Source organism: Camelus bactrianus, chromosome 6, assembly GCF_048773025.1.
Source record: "Camelus bactrianus isolate YW-2024 breed Bactrian camel chromosome 6, ASM4877302v1, whole genome shotgun sequence".
In the NCBI taxonomy this organism is placed as follows: domain Eukaryota; kingdom Metazoa; phylum Chordata; class Mammalia; order Artiodactyla; family Camelidae; genus Camelus; species Camelus bactrianus.
In genome coordinates this window covers 26,072,259-26,093,069 of record NC_133544.1, presented here as the reverse complement: position 1 = coordinate 26,093,069, position 20,811 = coordinate 26,072,259, and the positions used below count along the sequence as shown (strand labels likewise).

Below are 20,811 nucleotides of genomic sequence, written 5' to 3'. Positions count from 1 at the left end.
CCGACAAATGTAAACTTTCAGTCACCTCCTTGCTGCCCAACTCAACCTAGGTCAGCAAGCCTTTGACAAAATGACAGCCCAGGGCCCTGTGAAAGCCCTCAACCCACACACACCACACCCAAATGAAGCACTGCCAGGCCAGGCCCACCTAGTGGTATGTCAATGGCTGTCACCACGGCTCCCAAAGTGTTCTGCACGGCCTCGCCCACCTTCCGAGCAATCAGCGTCCCACCTTCATCGTCCGCCTGGGCCTCAGTAACATCTGCAGACAAGGAGAAAGGAACAGCCATCTCCTCTCAGTCATTTCCCAGATGGGAAGCTCGGGGGCAGCAGCAGAGCATTCTGGACGCTTCTCCCAGGGTACCACTGTGCTGTTTTGCAGTGATGGCGAGGGTCTGGGCTGTGGGGGGTCAGTCCAGACACCGCAACCAGTGACATCCGTTAGTCCTTTACTTCAACCCTCTGGGGCTACTTTATATCATTCCTTCAAAGTGAGCCAGAAATGTTCTAGGACTGTGACCTAGAACCTCCTCCAGGGAGAAGATGCAGTCTAAGTCTGTGGTAAACACAGGACGGGTTTAACCACCCCCACACCCTGCTCCTGCCAAGGAACAGCATCCCCGGGACTCTGTTAACAAGGAACTTAGAGGAAGACTGGTCAAAACCCGGGGAGCAACTGCTCTCAGAAGACTGATGCGGGGAGGGACAGGGCTGGACAGGGGGGGAGTCCCGTTCCCAACACCCAATGCCACGGAGAGAGGATCCCCCTCCACCCGTGCAGCTCCCGGGCCCCACGTTACCTAACTGGATATTCCTGGCTTCATAGCAGTTGTCACACACCCGCACGGGTGCAGGGCCCCAGCCCCGCTCAGGCACTGGCCGGGTCTTGGACGAACAGCTGTCACAGAAGCCCTCCCCACAGGCCCGGCAGTGATGCTTCGTGTCGTTGTCTTTAAAGGATGTAGCGCACTTGTTGCAGCTCTGTTCCAAGCCCAAAATAACAGAGAGGCAGGTATCATTCACGTCTGCTCAGCTGAGATAGTCAGCAAGACCAGGGGAGGCCCACAGAAGCATCTCACAATGGCAGGACCCTGGAGGGCCCAACAGAGGGAACCTAAGGCCTCCAGCCACACAGAATGCCCCTCCTGAAGCACAACTGTCATTAACATTGTCTTTCAGGAAGTGCCTGGAAAGGTACCTCAGACTCATCTGGCTGAGTCACAGCGTTCTCAGAAGGGACTATGCTAATTCCAGCCAAAAGAGCAATGAGAATTCATTTTCTTTCACAGCTTCCCAAAAGAACCTCTGTGGGGGTGATGAGGAACGAGTTTCCTGTCACAAGTGTTTGGGTCAAAGCTGGGTGCTCCCTTGCTGTGCATGCTATGAGTAAGCTGAAGATGACCCTAATGACCTCTAAAGGCCACTTTTTGTCCAGATTTTGCATGTATGACCTCAGACATCTGACCAATAATAACTGGCCCTTGCCGGGAGGGAAACTAAAATCACCACAATGAAAACACTTGTGTAGTAACACAAAGGGAAATCAGTGAGCACAGAGGACACTGGCTGCCTCAGTGTAGCTCACCCTTTCCAATACTCTGGGAGCTAATCTGACTGGGAGAGAAATTCCGAGCCCCCCTCACAGCACAAGCTTAGGAGAGGGCGAAGCAGCAAGAGCAAAGGGGCCGTGCCAGGGATGCAGGGCACCCCGTCACACCATACCAGGATCTGGGAGTTGGGCCTCCAGTAGGCAGGGGCGATCTGGTCTGTCAGCCAGGACGTCACAGCTTTGGTGGGCCCAAGGCTAAATTCAGATACCGACTGAGCCATGAAGTTCATCCCGTCCAAGAGGCGCTGGGCAGCATTGTTGTTGTCCTTGAGAAATCCATCGGTCTGAAATGAAAATGCAGGCTCCCATCATGCTCTGAGCAAAGGGAGTGAAAGGAAGGAGAGGGGTCTCGGGTGAGTTGTACACTCATCATGGCCAACTCAGAGCTACAAATTTCCCCAGCACAGAAGAATGCAGACAGACCAGGAAGCCTGTCAGGCTGCCCGATACCTTTAGGAATCACCCAGGAAGGGGAACACCAAGGAAAATAAGTCCCCTAGAGAAAGTCACTTATCTTTTTTCCATAAAGGGAGAAAGGTTTTGGATGTGTTGTGATTTATGGGTAATTCCAAGTGTGAACTGTGGTTTAATGCAGAATGAAAGCACTGTATCACTGCCTCATAAACAGATTAGTTTTTCCAACATCTTGAATTCAAAAATCAAATTTAAAAATAATAAAGGTCTATAGTAATTCCACTTCTTAGACTATACATCAAGAAGAATATACTCCAAAACAAAGAAAAGGCTTTCATACATGAAGATAGTCACTACAGCAATTTCTTTGAAAATTTAAAAAAAAAATTATAAACAGCATGAATGTTTAAAAAAAAAGGGGCTAGGGAATCAAACTATAACATGAGACAGAATATTACAGTGATTACAAATAAGAATTAGGAAAAGTGAAAGCAATGTGGAAACAAAACTGTGGTATGAGAAAAATGCAGTTAAGTGGCACATAGTTATAACTGTATCTATACAAACACATGCGTATGGAAAATGAGTGAGGAGAAGATGAAAAAGTCAAGTTTTATTTGCTAAGGCAGTGTAACTATAGATCAATTTTTAGTTTATTTTATTTAAAGCTGTGCTTCTAATATTTATGCAAGAAAGATAAAGAGTGAAGATAAAGAGCAAGAAAGGCTCTCCAGATCATGCCTTCCTAAACCACCAATATACTGAAATTCATGGTTAAGCTAAACTGTAAACAAGTCCCACTTTTCCACATACAGGAACAACTGAACAAGAGAAAGAAGAAAAACAGAACAGCTCTTACTCCAGGCCACACGTGCACAATCTCTGTCCGCACCACCGTATCCACGGGATCTTGGTTCCCAAACCAGTACTGCCGGCTACGGTAGACCACACCGCAGTTGGGACATTCAATTACATACCTACAAGGAAGACAAATAGATGCTGTAACCCCACCAGGTGCCTGGGGAGACAAACACACCGAACAACCAGTCCTTGGAACTCACCCAGACCAGGCATATTTTGCAAGACCCATCCAGGGGGAGTCGGTGGAAGCAGCCGTCTTGGGCACCACGCTGACTTCATTGCCTCTCTCATAGCAGGCCTGAAACATGGAGCAGTCTGCCAGCTGCTTCTCCGAACACCAGGCGCCCTGGCCTCTCCACATCCCTGTCTAGGCCCACTCCCCGCAGACCACACCAGCTGAGGGTTTACAGACCCGAGTTTAGCACATCAGTAGAAAGTTTATTTCTCTAAAGAAGTCAGCACCCTGGATGATTAGAAGCTTAATGTACACCCATCCTGGGCCCCAAAACTGAGCTATAAATTCTATCCCTGTCACAGACAGGAGAAATCCATCAAAACTGGGTTCCTGAGGAGCATTTCTGCTCTCAAGAATGAATAGTCAATGTCAATGACCCTTGTATACAAGCTCAATAGAGTAAGGGGAACATAAGTTTAAAAGAATAAACCAAGGGGCCCTGGCAACAGACATGTATGAGTTCTTTTGGGCAGAGCTGGAGAGAAATTCCAGAGATACTCAATTTGATTTCAAATACTTTGGGATGCAGCAAAGCGTGGTCCCAAGCCAGTCTTTCCAAAAGGAGAGTGTGACCAGCAAGCCAGCTGCTGGAGAAGCGGGGCGGACTCACCTTGCAGGTATAAACGCGGTTGTCATACTGGTGGGAGTATCTGCAGCGGCTCTTGGCTTCATGAGGTACTCCTTCTTTCCCGTGATTCATGCTGTTCTTACATCCAGCTCTAAGGGAAGCCCAAAAGCTGACAATGAGGCAGCTAAAAGGACCCAGTGCCACTTACACAGAAGAGTCTGACCCTGAGCCAGATGCAGGGCCAAAACCAGACCTCCGTTACTAACTGGGCCCTGAATACTGAGCAGAGAGAGGGCAGTTTGTTTCAGAAACCTACATGCCTCTCTTATACTTGCAGTCAACAGCACTACACAGGTAAAGCAACTGTTACCCTTGAACGAGGAGACAGGGCAAGAGGAGGAATCCCTTCTTGGAAAACCACTTGGCCCCTCCGTAGGAATGGAGGAGCCAGAAGACACTACCTTGACAAGAGACAAAACCTGAATGGCCCTCAGAGAACTCAGAAATCCAAACAGCACAAAATGGGAAGTTTAACCCGAACAGGCTGCCAAGATGCAAAACAAAAACCAACCCTCAAAATTTGGCAATGCATTAAGAGGAGGCTTAAGCTGAACCAGAAAACCTTCCAAATGAACAGTGAGCTCTGCCATCCTGACAGTGCAAAAACAGAGATTGGAACATTAGAATTTCACTATGATAGAAGGGAAAGTTCTGGAAACCTGGTGAGGCTCAGTTAGAATGGAAAACCGATGATCCAACAGAGCCTAAGCCTCTCATGCTGGGCTCGTGGGGCAGGCCAAAGGAAGGTAAGTCACACTGGCAACTAACATCCCTCTTTCCTCTCCAAGATAATCCTTAGTTCTCCTTGCTCAGACTGTATAAACCAAGAGCCAAATCCTTTTTCCAAATTCCAAGGTGGTGGCCCACAAGGTTCAATGCAGAAAAGCCACTCATAACAGAAAAGGCTCAGGTCTCCTCTACATGGGCAAATGTGGAGGACAGGAGCAGAGTTCTGATGTGAGCAAAGACAATTCACTGGCGAAACAGGTAGATGGGTTGGGGAGTGACTACAAGACAGCCTGCAATCTGACGCTGGCACACTGCATTTAAATCTCCTGAGCTCCATCAGACAAGTCACTGACTGTGATTTAATAGCCATCAACAGATCAAATTAATCTAGTGAGCCTCAAAGTGTGTCCCTATCCAGCAAAATCAGTATTGCCTGGGAACTTACCAGAAATGCAAACTCTCAGGCCCTAAACTGGAACTACTGAACCAGAAGCTGGGGATGCTAGGCCCAACTATCTGTTTTAACATGTCCTTCAGGATTTTCTGATGCATGCTAAAATTTGAGAATCATCGCTCTGTTCCCCCTATAACAAAGTGTGATCCATGGACCAACAGCACAGGCATCACCTGGGAGCTTGTCAGAAATGCAGAATCTCACAACATTGTAAAATGACTATAACTCAATAAAAAAATGTTTAAAAAATAAAAAAAGAAATGCAGAATCTCACCCAGACCTGCTGATTCAGTATCTGCATTTAACAAAATCCCAAGGTGGTGCACGCACAGATTAAAGTTTGAGAACACTGCCCTAACTTGATTCAGGCTACATATTAGAATTGCCTGATGAGCCTTTGAAGTATACCAGTGGTGAGGCCCCACCCCAGATCTGTTAAATAAGGATCCTTGGTGGTGAGGCCCAGGCCTTGATAATTGTGAAACTCCCTGGATAATTCTAATGTGCTCCAAGCATTTGCCCTCATGGTAAAAGGAATCAGCTAGGATTGATAACCACCCCAGTGCTTTGCACACACTGGGCTATCAAATATTAGCTGAATAGACAACAACTAGAAAGCTCTGGTAGGAGAAACATAGAGAAACAGGCAACCTAACATTTTCTGCGGTAAAAACTACCCAAACCAGAAGCCAGTCAATTTCACATGTAAACTAGGTTGTAACCTTCAAGAGATCCTTCATAACCGTATGCCTTGGAATCCCCAGCAACCTCCAATCAGGATCACTGGGAATTTGTTGGAAATACACCATCTCAGGCCCTACCCGATCCTTAAATCACAATCTAATTTAACCAGACCCCATGTGATCCGCATGCACACTGGAGTCTGCTCAGCATGGTTCTAAGTGCCTTTTCCCAAGGTGGGGAGACAGCTGGCCTCACTTACCCACAGCTGAGGCACAAGGAGGAGCAGGTGAAGTACTCATCTGGAAAAAAGGAGCTGTGCGCCATCTGGTCATCAGGGATCTCACCACTGAAGCGGTCGCTCAGCGCCTGCAGAGGAGGGAAGATGACAGTGAAGCGACTCCGCAGAGAGCCCTGGCTTTGGCCCTCCCTGCTGGCCTTTTGAAGATGCCCTTGCTGCTGGCTTATTTCTCGCAGGCTCCACAGCTAGAAGAGGGAGCCCAGTGACTTCTGCTCCTACCCTCAACCTTCCCGGCCCAACTTGCACCAATCCTCACCACAGGAAACCTCAGAAAGAACCAGCCCATTTCCCAAGAGGTCAGACGTAATAAGCAAACAAACTTACCATTCTCTCCTAGTTATCCTGGAAGTTATAATCACCTCAACACCCTGTCTTTCATTCAAAACCACCAGATATTGACTAATCCCCATTCATCTTTGTGAAGCTGAGACCAAGAACCCGACACTCAAGAAGGTGGCTCGTTTTTGAGTCAGAGTAAGGCCAAACTGAGAAGTGAGCTGGGAGTTTCCTGGGTGTCTCCACCAGTTCTAACCACAGGCACTCGGAGTTTATTTACTAGGCCACAAAACTCTCTCAATGCAGAAAAAGGGTTATCAGCCAAAAAACATGGAGGAATTACTATAGTTTTTGGCAGCCTTTTATCAACTACAGTAACCTAAAAGACAGCAAGTGGCCAAAATAAATGCTAAGAAGAAAGATTAAAGTATTTGCAGAAACAAACGGAAATTTTTATGTTTAAAGGCAGCTTCCATTTCTAATCTTCTGTTTTTTGCTCAATACTTTATATTGAAAGTATTCTTCAGGCTGAAATTTTTCCCTCCAGGCCCTTAGTTATATGCAGATGGGAAAAGTTATACAAATTAAACAGAAATGGGCTTCCAGGCTTTAAAAGTTATTAAATGCTCAAAAGTTCCAAGCTTCTAGCCCTCAATCTCTCAGTCTGAGGCAGCCAGGCACTATGCAGGGGAAAAGAAGGAATAGTAGCCTAAAACAAAAGGACAAGAGGTTATTTCCTTTAGTAGAAAGCCAAAGAAATTTTAAGATGAGATTTGGGAAAAGGATAGATTAGGTCTTAAACTAAGGTTCTCAAGCTCTAAAGGGAATTTCGTTTAATCAGAACTTATTTATTAAAACTCCTTTTCTCTTTTTAATGACGTCTAATACCCTGAGTTGTAAACGTGAGTGTTTACAAGGGCACGTGCTACCAATGTTGAGTCAGGTCAGGTGTAAGACAAGAGTAGTGGCAAAGCAAGTATCAAACTAAGGGAGTGGGACCCACTCACGTGCATTCAAATGCAGCTTCTGGATTTGAAGGATAATGCGGAGGCCCACATAGTACCATCTGCCAGCGATGGCCAACCAAGTGGCAACCCTTGACTTAGACCCCAAAAAACGGTCTAACAATAATATATATACTTTCTATTCTCGTGGGCATAATTTTGTAAAGTGTAACTTAGGGAAAACTGAGATTTTGAAAGAGAATACAAATGAGCATAAACGAGAAGCCAGGCAAGTAGAATTACAAACGCGCCTACACCATCCTCCTCTCTCCTGCTTCTGAATGTGACCCATCCTTCAGGGATTGTCTGGTCTCAGCTCTTCCCAACCACTGTAGAAAACCGGGCTTTGCCTTCTCTGAATACCTGTTGTCCTCAACATCTGAACCAGGTAATGAGAGATTAGGCGATGAGGCAAAGCTATGAGCCTACTGTATGTATTTTACCTCCCAGACTAGTTCATAAACACTGTGAAAGACATTTCCTACATTTATATCCTCCTCTAACTCCTAGCAAAGGTCCTAACAGGTATTTAACTATGCCCTCTGGAGTGAAGTCCCCCAGCACCAGCCCCCATGCACACACCAACCCCTGCACTCCCCTCCTCACCTTGGCTCTACCTCCACGCCAGGCTGCATCCCAGGCCCACAGGCCTTCTCAAATATAAGGCTAACTACTCCCTAATTGGCCAAATTACTGATAATTCTTAAGGCTATAGTTCTCAAACAGTAGTTCCCAGAGAGTGCATAACTCTCTGAGGGGAGTTGGTGGCAAAATACAGCATTAATTCAATGTATCAGTTTACTAAAAGGTTTGGGAAGGAAGTTATTTTTATATTAAAAAAAATGAATATAGTATGAAACTAAAGAAAAATTGCATAAATGAGGCCCCCAAAATCATTTCAGCTTGTAGCTGGCAGCTTCGCGCTCTGTGACTCTATTTCCTTATCTACCAAATGGGGATTAGCAATATCTTCCCCTTAGGGGTCTTCATGGATTACACCGTGCAGATCAAATGAAGTTACCCATGTAGAGCACCTGGCATAGACTGAGAGTTCAGGAAACATTAGCGGCCATCATTAATATCATTTTTGTTTTTTGTGCTGGGAATTTTCTTCTTTTCTTCCTTAGATACCCTCACTCACTAATCAGGTAACACAGCGGATATAAGAACTTTTCTCTTTCCATGATGGCTCACTGGTCTTCAGGGCTACTTGCATTTGTGGGTGAATATTCAGTTGCAAAAAGATGCTTATGTATCTAATGAGGTGTTAAAATAAGAAAGAAAAGGGGGAGGGGTACAGCTCAGTAGTAGAGCACTTGCTTAGCATGAATGAGGTCCTGGGTTCAATCCCCAGTATCTCCATTAAAAAAGAAAAGAAAAGAAAGACATAACTAAGGTATGTAGAAGCTACAGAAGAGGTATAAGGAAATGCAAAGAAGAGCATTTTTAGCCCCAGAGTTTTTCCTTTTAAACAGGTAACTGAAAGGATAACCTAAAGACTAGTTTTCCTTAGGAAAAATACATCAAATTTAGCATGAATTCAACAGCTGGGCTGAATTCAGGAGGCATGCCACTCTCCAGTACATACAAAACTGCAGCCCAGTAACAGTGACAGCACAAGGTTTTTTCTGTTCCAAACCCAAGTGGCCTGGTGCACTTCTCTGAAAGTTCTTCAGAAAAATGGGTGCATTTGTAAGTATCTCAAGGCTTAGCATGAAACAGACTACAGCCTGATTCCCATGGGACAGATCCCCACAGACCCTCCGTCATCAAATTAACTGCTGGCTTATATTAGCCAGGGCAACAGGAACTTCTTATGACATCAGAAAGAGAACTCCTAGACCAACCGCCTCATCACTTGCAGATGCTGTCACCCATCCTCTCAAATGCTGGGTAATACAGTAAGCATCTCACTTCCCTCACAAGTCACTGAAGAGCTGGCAGTCAGTAATGAATCAGACGTTGACAAGCATCAGGAGGACTTGCAGGAATCAAGAGTATGGGAACAGAACAGTAATTGTTAAAAAAAAAAAAAAAAAATCTGATGCTCATGTGTTTTACATAGAGTAAGGAGATACTGCCTCCCTTCCTTTATAACCTGATTGTTCCTTTCCAGCATGGACACTACCACCTAACTGATATACTTTTGTCTTTCAAAAATTCCAAACCTCACATCATTCCAGGGTTTCTTGGGCTCTCCTTCTGGGGTCCCAAAGCTGTAAGAGGCAGGGAAGGACCTTTCCTGAAAAAGCTTGGGAAGCATTTGAGGCCAGTCTGGAAAAGACTACCTGGAGACCAGATGATTTTGAACTTTAGTTGCCTTGGCAACAGAATGGCTCTTTCTATTGAAACTGTTTTAAGGTTAGCCCCAGTCATCAAGGGCTAGCAGTGTACTTTCTGATTCAAAATGGAGACTCAAGTAATCCATGATGCCACCCCCCAACAAATTATAGTAACTTTATAAACACTTAATAGATGCTTCCTGATGTGACAGAATTGGAGAGTCAGAGTTTCTACATTTAGAGATCAGAAGCTAAAGAAGGTATTACGTAAAACCTGTATGAATTCAACTTTAAAATGGTTCTCTCAATTATACAGAACTGTAAATACAGACAATAGTTAATTCAATATTCAGTTCCCTTATTCAGTAGAGACTGAGCATCTCTTTTCTTTAAACAGGCTGACTTCACCAGTGAGAATATGCTCTGCTGGTAGATATCTGGGCTGTTGCTACCATGGAAACTGAGCAAAGGAGTGAGAGGTCAAGAAGTGGGAAATAACCCAACTGGGAAAAAGGGACTGGGGCCTGGACCACAATGTGGCTGAATGGCAGGAAGAGTGATCAGGTCGGCAGGATGAATCGGGAAACATACGGGCAAGCCACCAGAGCAGAAACTGACAGCAGGTCGATCTCAATCAATCCCTCCCTCCCTCTCCCTCTCTCTCTTTTTCTCTCCCTCTCTTTCTCTCACATACACACACACACACACACACACACTCTACAAACTCCTCAATCTTTCTCATTAATCAATCACATTTCCTGTTCAATAATGAACATGAAAAGTAGCACTTCGGTTCCCTTTGAATCTAACCAGGTGGAACCTCATAAATTAAGACAACTAATAAGTTTTAAAAGTATACTAATGGCATTAAAAAGAATGAGGTATGTATTATGAGCTAATACAGAAAGATAACTAAGATGCAAGATAATGTGGAAAAAAGGAAGTTGTAGAGTAGTATGAATGATATCCCATTTATGAGGGGAAAAAAATATACGTGTGTACATTTCTAGAAGCATATCCAAGAAACTATTACTAATGGTTATCTGTAGAATGAAAAGAGAATATGGGGGAGGAAAAAAGGACTTAACTTTTCTATGATCTGCTTCATTTATGGAGAAAACCATAGAGATGATATAAACATACTTCTGTATGAACTTACATAGCACTGAATATTTCTAAAAGCATATACAAGAAAGTACTAGCAGTTATTATATAGTGAGAGAGGGAGAGGAAAGGGACTTAAGTTACACCTTACATGTTTCTATACTATTTGAATTGTTTACCATGAGCACACACTGCTTTTATAATTTAAAAAGTAACTGTTTAAATTACAGTAGCCAAACACTCAAAATACAACTTACAGGAACGCCCTTTGTAAAGGTAGCTGGCAGTAGGCATCAGGAACCTTTAAAGATGGCCACAACTTCTGACCATCTTAAAAGTGGAGTTAACTCCTGAGACTAGGAATATAGCACAGGGTTAAAAGCATAGACTTGGGAGCCAGACCACCTGGTTCAAATTGTCCACCACTTACTTGATAAGTCATCCCAAGCAAATTAATTAACCTCTCTGTGTCTCCGTTTCTCTACCTTAGAGCTTGTATGAGGATTAGATGAATTAATACACGTGCAGTGCAGAGCACAGTACATGGTATACAGTAAACACTCCTGAAAGGATGGCCAGCAGCGGTACTGGGAGCTGTAATTCATCCTAAGGAAGTAGGCAGAATGTGAACAATATCTTTAAATACACAGAAAATATAATAAGGAATAATGGAAACTACTATTAAAATAAGAACAAAATTACTGAATATAAAAAATGACCCATCCATATAAATGAAAAGAATACCTCTGTTTTAAAAACATGTTTTCACAGAATATTTAATGGCATGGAAAAAAATACTGGGTTTCAATGTTCCATTAAAAAAAGCAGGGGAGGGTATAGCTCAAGCAGTAGAGTGCATGCTTAACATGCACAGGGTCCTGAGTTCAATCCCCAGTACCTCCTCTAAAAATAAATAAATCTAATTACCTCCCCCACCACCGCCAAAATAAAATAATGCAATGATAAATAAATTTTTTTAAAAAAGAAAAAAAAGCAAGGTTTACAAATGCACATAAATACATCACGCCCCAATTTTCTTTTTAAAATAAATAGCAAAGGATCATATAATACCCAATTTATTTATTTTTTGCACACTTAATTTGCTTTTTTTCTGCTATTACAAAGAATGCTGCTATTAACATCCTGAGATAGGTCTCTTTGTGTCCCTGTGGAAGTTTCTTTAATGCAAATTCCTAGAAATGATATGGCTAGAATGCACATTATGCACATCTTTATCTATACTAGATATTTCTAAATTGCATTGCAAAGCGGTTATACTAATTTTAATTTCAACTGGCAGTTCGTAAAAGTTTACGTTGCTTTTTGACATTTTATTGCCAAACTTGTCATCGTTTGCCCTTGCATGGTTGCGGTTTTAATTTTCCTTTCTTTGATTACTAGAGAGTTGAGATTTCTTTATTTGTGCATCACAGTTTTGATTGCCTTTCTTAAGTGATTTGTCTCTCCATTTTCCCAAAAGGTTTATATTTTTTTTCCTAACAATATTCCTGCATATTTATGTAAAATAAGGAGAAAATCATATAGGTAACAAAATCATATAAATCATATTAGAATATATCCTGAAGCTTCTTGAAATGTTTACGCAGTGAGTTAATGAGGAACTGGAAAAGGTAAAAAATAAATTCCAAGAGAGAAAGAAAAAAAATGGAAGAAACAGGAAGCCAAACAAGTTATTTTGGCACTGATAATTTATCTGTTTAGGACAATCCCCACTGTTTTATTCCAAAAAGGATTCAAAGCTACTTGTAAAAAACAACAACAACATAAAACAAAATAAAAAATAAGTGGAGGGAAGAGGGAAATAGCTCAGCTGTAGAGCACATGTCTAATATGCAGAATAAGGTCCTGGGTTCAATCCCCTGTACCTCCAATTAAAAAGAAAAGAAATAAAATTAAAAATTTTCTTAAAAATAGGTGAAGAAAAATAAACAGGCACTATATTATACACTTCTATGAACTCTGAGGACTTCTGTTCGAGTGAATTTTAACAGCAATAAAACCCTTCTGGGTCAATTTGCCTAATACAGATCTTACAGGTAGCTTTGTATTAGAATGATTACCAGGAAACTAACAACTTCTAATTTACAGAAGAGGATTAAAAACAAAACAACCACCAGAAAAAGACAAAAACAATTTTTTCGAGGATTTAAGTAAGTTGCAAGAACCCCACAATTCCCTGGGGAGAGCCCAAAACACACGTGTAAACAGACGACTCCTTCCAGCTGACAGAATGGTGGGCCCACAGCTCAGCCCCTACCTCAGAGAATGGAAAATACAGGGTCCATATGAAACTCTGAGGACAGAAGTTACCAAGAATCCTCAAAACTCCACGTGACCAGGCTCAATTTAATCACAGAAAGCTTCATGAATCATATCACCTCATAAGAAAACAGCATAACTATTTTTCTCAAAAGTGCCTAACAAATTGGCTTGGAGTAGGACATCCAAGACTTGCCTGAGGGTAAAATCCCTGAGCACTAATTACTGCTTACAGCACTCGGTGTCCCTGAAGGTCTTATTTAAACATTAAGCTGGGTTAGCTCTGAGAAACCCTGAGGAGCTCTATAACCCAGCCACTGGCCTAGGCATTGATATTCATGCTGATCAGATTTACAGCCCTGTGTGTAACACAGCATGGATTCAGCCTCTTTTAAGAATGCTTGCCATACCTGGGTGTAAATCTTCCACCTGACTACCTTTGAGCCATGACAAGGACACTGGCCAGACTCACAGCTCTCAGACATAGAATACAAACTTGTGGTTGCCAGGGAGGAGATGGGTGGGAAGGGACAGACTGGGAGTTCAAGATTTGTAGATCCTGACAGGTATATATAGAATAGATAAACAAGTTTATGCTGTATAGTGCAGGAAATATATTCAAGATCTTATACTAGTTCATGGCGAAAAAGAATATGAAAATGAATATATGTATATTCATGTATGACTGAAAAATTGTGCTGTACACCAGAAATTGACACAACATTGTAAACTGACCATAACTCAATTTAAAAAAAAAAAGGACACTGGCCAGTAAATCTAAGTACACTTTAACCTCAAATTCTAATTAGAAATATGTATTTCATGAATTATTCAACTATAATCACTTTTCATAGTTTTTTCTTAATATTATTCACAACAGTTAACTCTTACTGAACACTGACTATATACACAGTGCTTTGTTTCTTAAAGTATGTGTTCTTGTTTAACCCCTCAGCTTCGTCAGGAACATTCTACTTCTGCCCCTCTTTCACAGGCAAGGAGAAAGGCTTGAAGAAGCACTATAAGGGCAAAGACTTATTTGCCACTGTACTTCCAGCACTTCAAACTCTACCTGGCACAGAGACGCATTCATTCATTTGTTGAATAAATGAACGAAAGAACAAATTTCCTAAGAACAAGCAGCAGCTAAATGGCAGAACCAGGATTCCAACAGAAGTCAGTCTGACTGCAGAGCCCAAGCTTTTATAGTCCATTCAGGCTGCTGTAACAGAATACCACAGACTGGACAGCTTATAAGCAACAGAAACTTGTTCCTCACAGTTCTGCAGGCTGGAAGTCCAAGATCAGGGTGCCAGCGTGGCTGCCTTCTGGTGAGGGCCCGCCTTCTGGTTCACAGGTGGTACCTTCTCACTGTATCCTCACTTGGTAGAAGGAGCGGGGGAGCTCTCTGGGGCTCCTTTTATAAGGGCGGTAATCTCACTCATGAGGGCTCCATCCTCATGAGCCAATCACCTCCTAAAGGCTCTCCTAATATCATCACATTAGGCATTAGGATTTCAACCTAAGAATTTTGGGAGGATACAAACATCCAGCCTACAGCAACCACTATGCAAAAAACATAAACCTTTTTTGAGGGGTAACTTTTTATATAATTTCCAACGTAGAAAATTTCAAGAACAGTATAAGGAACTCCCTCCCATATGCAATTTACCCAGAATCACAAACTGTTTACATTGTGTCCCACTAAAAAACCTTCTTAACTCAATGGATTAATCAAATCAGCATGTGCCCAAAGTCTGTTCCTCTGAAAAGCAGGGCCAGCCTAGCTTTACGCCAAACCCGCTTCTCCTATCCCCTCCAGTCTCAGGCTCTATGCCCTTACCCTTGGAGCATCCTCATAGCCCCAGTTGCAATCTTCAGGTCAACATTTCCGGGTCCTTTCTCCAAATCCCACACTCCCAGCACTGCCCAAAGGCCCTGCTCCCTTCCTATTCCTCTGTCCTCAGCCTGCAGGCATGGTAACACAGAGTGTACACAAAGCAAACTGCAAAAAAGGAAGCAGTATTGGCACGGACTGATTTGATGAATTCATTATAAAGAATAGTAAAATAAAGTTTTTCTCCAAGATGAGGAACTGTCAGTTTTTAACTATCATCCAAGATTCCTCCGTACTAGTGTTCCTGGCAAGATGAGGTCATTCAACAGGTGCAAACTCCACTTTTTTATAAAACTTCTCTTCCCAGCCCAGGTTTCTATCACCAACACTGGCCAAAGCTAGAAAACTGAGTGTTCTCACAACCCACTGGTACCCCAATGAGAAGCACTCAGGGCAGAAGCCCACTGACCTTCAGGGCTTTGAAGATGACCCCTGGGTGCCGGGGAGAACGGGTGGTGTTGTTCTCCAGTTGCTGCTCCAAAGCACGCCGAAGCCCGGAGAAGTCTGTGGGAGGGTTGTAAGTCCTCGTTCCCTTGTAGTGAATAGAACTGAAGGCTTCAGGGAAGCGGCCCAGCTTCCGAAACCGGTCCTGGATGAGCTTCTCGGGTACCTCAGATGGGTGATCTGGACAAACAGAAACAGGTACGTGAACAGTGACCTTTCTTCAAAAAAAAAAAGTTGCCTGTCTTTCACTATAAAAGGAGTATGTAGTCTGACTCCGTATATATAAAGTTCATAAACAGACAGAACTGATCTCTGCTGTTAGAATTCAGGTTACCTTTGCGAAGAAGGGAGCACGAGTGGGGCTTCTATGAAGTGGGTGCTAGAGTGTCATGATCTGGTACTGAATTCACGTATACGCTCAGGATGTGAAAATGCATCATGTATACACTTTTGATGCGATGTGCACTTTTCTGTAGGTACATTATACTTCAAGGAAGTGTCTTTTTTTTTTTAATCTGCTCATTGAGAAAAATTCAAACATGTCAAAGCCTAAAAGAAAAGAAATGTATGTCCTCTGCTCCCTCTTACTCCCCAAAGGTAACTACAGTTCAGTATTTACCCTTTCAGACTTTATTCTTCTACACAATTACCAACACATTATGTGTAACTTGCTTTCATCACTTAATAACATACTGTAAGTATGTGTCCTTGTTGTGATACATTCTGAGAAGTTCCTTATTCTTTCCAGCAGCTACACAGCATTCCATCCTATGGGCATGTTTCACCAGTCACCTACTAATGAGTATTTAAATAAAATAAACAGCTACTGTGAAGATGCTGGTCTTATGCTGGTGAAGCTGCAGACGAAGTGTGAGGGTGTTAGCCTCCCCACAGCTTCACCAACATCTATCCAGAAATTTGGGTGGTAGTAGTATAAACGGATTCAATAAATATTTTAGAGGTGAAACTTGGAAGGACGTTTTATTTAAATTTCCTTTAATATTTTAACAACAAAATCACTCCAATTAACACTGGAGATATGGCTTTAGCTCAAATTTAAAGGTAGTCATCAAAGACAAGTAGCCAAAATTCTGCAGTTAGTCCCTAAACCCATCTCCTCCTGAACTTTTCCTGCAGCAGTCACAGCTGGAGGCAGGAGCAGGCAGTATCTGGGGGCCGGCCATCAGTGGGGGGCTTCTCCCACCGCCGCCCAGGAGCACAGCCTGGCCACCTTCACTTCCTCCCAACGTCATCTCACAGCTTGTCCCTGGACAAGGGATCACTCCCAAGTAATTATGGGAGCTTGATCTGCTCATCTGTAAAACAGAGATAATTCATTTACCTACTAACTCTTACCTAGGAATCCTCTGTCCAGAAAAGGAACAGGATGGAACAAAATCAGAAAGTCTACAGGACAGAGAAATCTAATTATCAATTTGCCCACAATCCTGGGCCCTCACCTTCTGCCCTGCGTAAACTGAGGTTGTCTTGGTTCCATCTCAAGGTTTCAGGAAACAGCGATGGTATTCCAGAAACAAGGATTTAGGAGTTAGAAGACCTGTTCTGAATCCCAATTTTGCAACACATTAGCTGGAACCTCCTTGGTTACATAACTTAAGCTATCTGAGTTCAGTTTCTTCATGTGTAAAATAGGGCTGCTATTGACTGGGCTGAATACCAAAGATACATTATGTTACTATCTATTAAAAATAATATATCTTTGTTATTCAGCACTTATAAAAAATAAACACCTAGCATAGTGCAAGCCTCAAAGCAAAAAAAAAAAAAGTTACTTTTGAAAGGCTGGTTATTTCAAAATCCTAGAAATTAGAAACTGGAAATTAGACCTTCCGTTCACCAAAGTTGTAAAGATCCAAAGTGGCATAAAAATGCTGATCACAGGAGGCATCCTGAAGTCACTATTTCCAACCCCCTCTCCTTACCTTAGAGTCACTTGCTAACGAGGCTCTTCTTCCAGTGCACTTTTCATCTTTCCACTAGACCCATTAGAATCCTTCAGATTCTAACTCCTTAACACGGTCCCAGTCTGTCCACTTCCCTCCCACTGCAGCTGCCCTGGCTCAGCCCCCACCATGTCTCACCTAGGACCTCGATAACCTCCCTGCTGTCTCCCTGCCTCCAGGCATGCCTCTCTGTTCATCCTGCAACAGGCTGCCAGGGATCTTTTGAAAATACAGATCTGATCACATAACTCCCTGCTTAGAATCCTCAGGGGCTCCTGTCATACTTGAGAACTGGGTCCAAGCCATCCATGCATGAACTGATCCCTGACAATCTCCACCATTCCTTCCCATACAATCTATGCTTCAGACACACTAAGCCTCTTCATTCAGCAAACATCTGATGAGAGCCTACTATGTGTCAAGCACTCATCCAGGCTCTTCAGAGGCACCGTGAATAAGTCAGGCAAGGTTCCTGCGTTCATGGGGTTTCCATTCCAAGGGGAAAGGACCCAAAACAAGTGAGCAAACATACAGGATTTCAGACAGCAACAGGTGCCCTGATGCAGATGAACAAGGTGACGCAATAAGAGCGTGACCACCAGGGCACAGGAAGGATCCTTTAAAGGGGCCACACAGGGAAGGCTCCAAGGGGGAAGAGAGCTGAGCTGAATCTGAAAGAGTCTGGGAAGCTGGGGCAAGAGTGTTGCAGGCAGACAGAGCAGCATAGGCAAAGATGGGAACAGAGAAGAGACTTGGCATAGGGAGGGAGAGGGGGGGTGCGGGTGAGCACGCGTGCACACGCGCATGAAGGCGAAAGGGCATTCAGTGGGCCCGGGAGTGGATGAAAGCGGGTAACAAAAGCAGCAGCTCAGAGGCATAGACAGGAGGTAGAGTAAGGACTCTGTAATTAGAAGTCTGGATTTTATTTTAACATAGGAGAAAACCATTCGTAGGTTGTAGGCTGGAGTATGACATGATCTAAATTATAAATTAAGCATCAGGAGTGATGCTTTGGGGAGGACTTGTTGAAGGGGCTAGAATGGAATTCAGGAACTAACAGTGTCACTACCTGCTGGTCCATGGCCACAACAAGCTCCTTCAAACCACTGGCAGTTTGCTCTTCCTAGAGCATCCTTCCTCCCCTCCTCTATCTGGCCAAGTCTCTAGAGCTCAAATGTCACCTCCTCTTTCCTAGATCCCATTAGGAAGTGTAGAGAGTTCCTTTCCCAGAGCTCCAGTACCTGCATCCACTACAGAACACAACACGTGTGGTCTCCCCAACTAGACTATGAGCTATTCGAGGGTGGAAACTGGTTTTTGTTTTTGTTTTATTTCCAGCTTCAGGCCCCAGTGCTCAGCACACGCCATTTAAATAATGTAATTATTTTAGGGGCCAACACTACTGTCCCCACCTGCATCCAATCACTGTCACCGCACCCGCTCCCTCATCATCCTTCCACGCCAGTGACGCTCTTGCTTCCTATTTCTCTAAGAAAATGGAAACAATAAGACAACTTCCACACACATATCCACCACATCTACCTACTTACCTGCAACCGTGTCTGTGTAATCTGCCTTCTCTCCTGATGTTACACATGAACTGTCCACACTCTGAAGGCCAACCCTCCACCTGTGCATCACACTCCAACTGTTCTGCTCTCTCTCTCTCACAGTTGGATTGTTCCATTTCTAATGAATCATTCCCATCAGTACACACATATCTGCAATACCTCATACCTTAAATTTTTAAAAAAGGGAAAATTCCTTGCAATCCCACATCAGCTTCCAGCTATCATTTCATCTGTCTGCCTCCCTTTATAGAACTCTTTGAAAGAGGTGAGTATGCAACTTTCATTCTTCTCCTTCTGTCCTCTCTTGATCCTCTCCTTCTGTCCCCTCTTGAATCAGGCTTTCATGCTCACCATCCCTGGGAAACAGTCTTACCCAGAGCACCAGGACCTCTGTATCACCAAAACCATCAGCAAGTCTCAATCCTCATCCTGACCATAAGCAGATTCTGACACGGTTGATCACTCTGTCATTCTTGAAATACTTCCTTAATGCCTTGCCCAGGCAGAAATTTTTCTGGGCAATGTCACCACCAAGTTGCTACTGCAACCCAATGGCTGCCTCCTCCTACCCAGGAAGGTCAATCTGTGACACAGCACCCCATCTACTCACCAGAGCCCAATAGTTGAGTGTGCACAGTCTCATGGAAAATGATAACAGCAGGGCCCAAGGTGGACAAGGGGACATCCAGGCCACAGCGGGCAGTGGTAGCCTTGAGCTCCTTGGTGAAGTGCTTCAGATAAGCTTCTGAGGCGTCCCCAAGGAACTTGAAGAGGTCATTATGCAGCCGGTCTGCGTGAGTTCGATAGATGACGAGGTCTGAGATGGCCAGGACCTTAAGCAGCAGCCGTGTTCTCTGGCTTAGATTCACTGTAGCCCCCAAGAGCCCTTCCGTGTCTATCACCGCCACCTTGTGGACTGGGTCATAGGCAGCCCATACTCCCACAGTGCAGGACTCCTGGGCAGGAGAGGTTTTGAAGACTTCCCGGCCATAAAAGAAAGTGTGATTGAGTGTATGAGACTTCCCATCCCCAGTATTTCCAAAAATGGAAACCACTTTCAGATGCTGATCAGGTTTGCAGTCCAATTTCCTAATGAATTCCTCTTCATTCGTTACCTTCAAAAAAAAAAAAAAAAAAAGGCGGAGGGAGACAATGAAATATAGAAACTGCAAAATACCTAAAAAGACCTACAAGAACAAGTGCTTCCCAAGGTCAGGTCCTCTGATTGACTTGTCAAGGTACAAAAGAAGCCCCAGGATAACAGCCTCCTACCCAGCGCTTGGCCCTAGCAAACAGCTAACGGGAACTTTTAAAGCCTCAATCAGTATAAGAGCTTAGTAGTCATGAAAGAGCTAAAACTACAAACTCCTAGAAGAAGACACAGATGCAAATTTTTGTGATTATGGATTAGGCAATGGCTTCTTACAAATGACACCAAAAGCAATACAACAAAAGAAAAGAGATAAAATGGACTTCATCAAAATGGACTTCATCAAAAAACTTTTATTCTGCAAAGGATACCATCAAAGTGAAAAGACAACTCCAAGAATGGGAGAAAATATTTGCAAATCATATATCTGGTAAGGGACTAGTGGTCCAGAATATATAAATAACTCTTCTAACTCAACAAGAAAAAAATAACTTAATTAAATATCAAGCAAAAAATTTGGACAGATATTTCTCCAAAGAAGATATACGAACAGTCAATAAGCACATAAAAAGATACTCAATACCATAGTCTACAGGGAAACATAAATCAAAACCACAATGAGTTATCCCTTCACATCCACTAGGAGAGCTACGATCAAAAAAATAACAGCAAGTGTTGGCGAGGATATGGAGAAATTTCAACACAAGAAACACTGCTGGTAAGAATGTGAAATGGCACACACTCTGGAAAACAGTATGGCAGTTTCTCAAAAAGTGAAACAGAGTTACCATATGTCTCAGTAGATCTACTCCTGGGTATATACCTTAGAGAACTGAAAACACATGTCAACAAAAAAAAGAAAAGAAAAAAAGAAAACACACATCAACACAAAACTTGAATACGAATGCTTGTAGCAGCATTATCCGT

At 43.3% G+C, this 20,811-nt stretch overlaps 1 protein-coding gene across 2 annotated transcripts in view; it reads right to left on the bottom strand.

Moving 5' to 3' along the window:
• Window positions 1-20,811, bottom strand: part of ZFYVE1 (zinc finger FYVE-type containing 1) — a 42,353-nt gene that overhangs the window by 2,977 nt on the left and 18,565 nt on the right. For both annotated transcript variants that reach the window (XM_074365299.1, XM_074365298.1), the window contains exons 3-11: window positions 19,345-19,849; window positions 15,165-15,379; window positions 5,874-5,980; window positions 3,730-3,838; window positions 3,085-3,182; window positions 2,883-3,000; window positions 1,723-1,893; window positions 801-981; window positions 149-262 (exon numbers count right to left, since the gene is read on the bottom strand). In XM_074365299.1, the coding sequence (XP_074221400.1) occupies window positions 149-262; window positions 801-981; window positions 1,723-1,893; window positions 2,883-3,000; window positions 3,085-3,182; window positions 3,730-3,838; window positions 5,874-5,980; window positions 15,165-15,379; window positions 19,345-19,849 (1,618 nt within the window). The remainder of the gene's footprint in view (window positions 1-148; window positions 263-800; window positions 982-1,722; window positions 1,894-2,882; window positions 3,001-3,084; window positions 3,183-3,729; window positions 3,839-5,873; window positions 5,981-15,164; window positions 15,380-19,344; window positions 19,850-20,811) is intronic.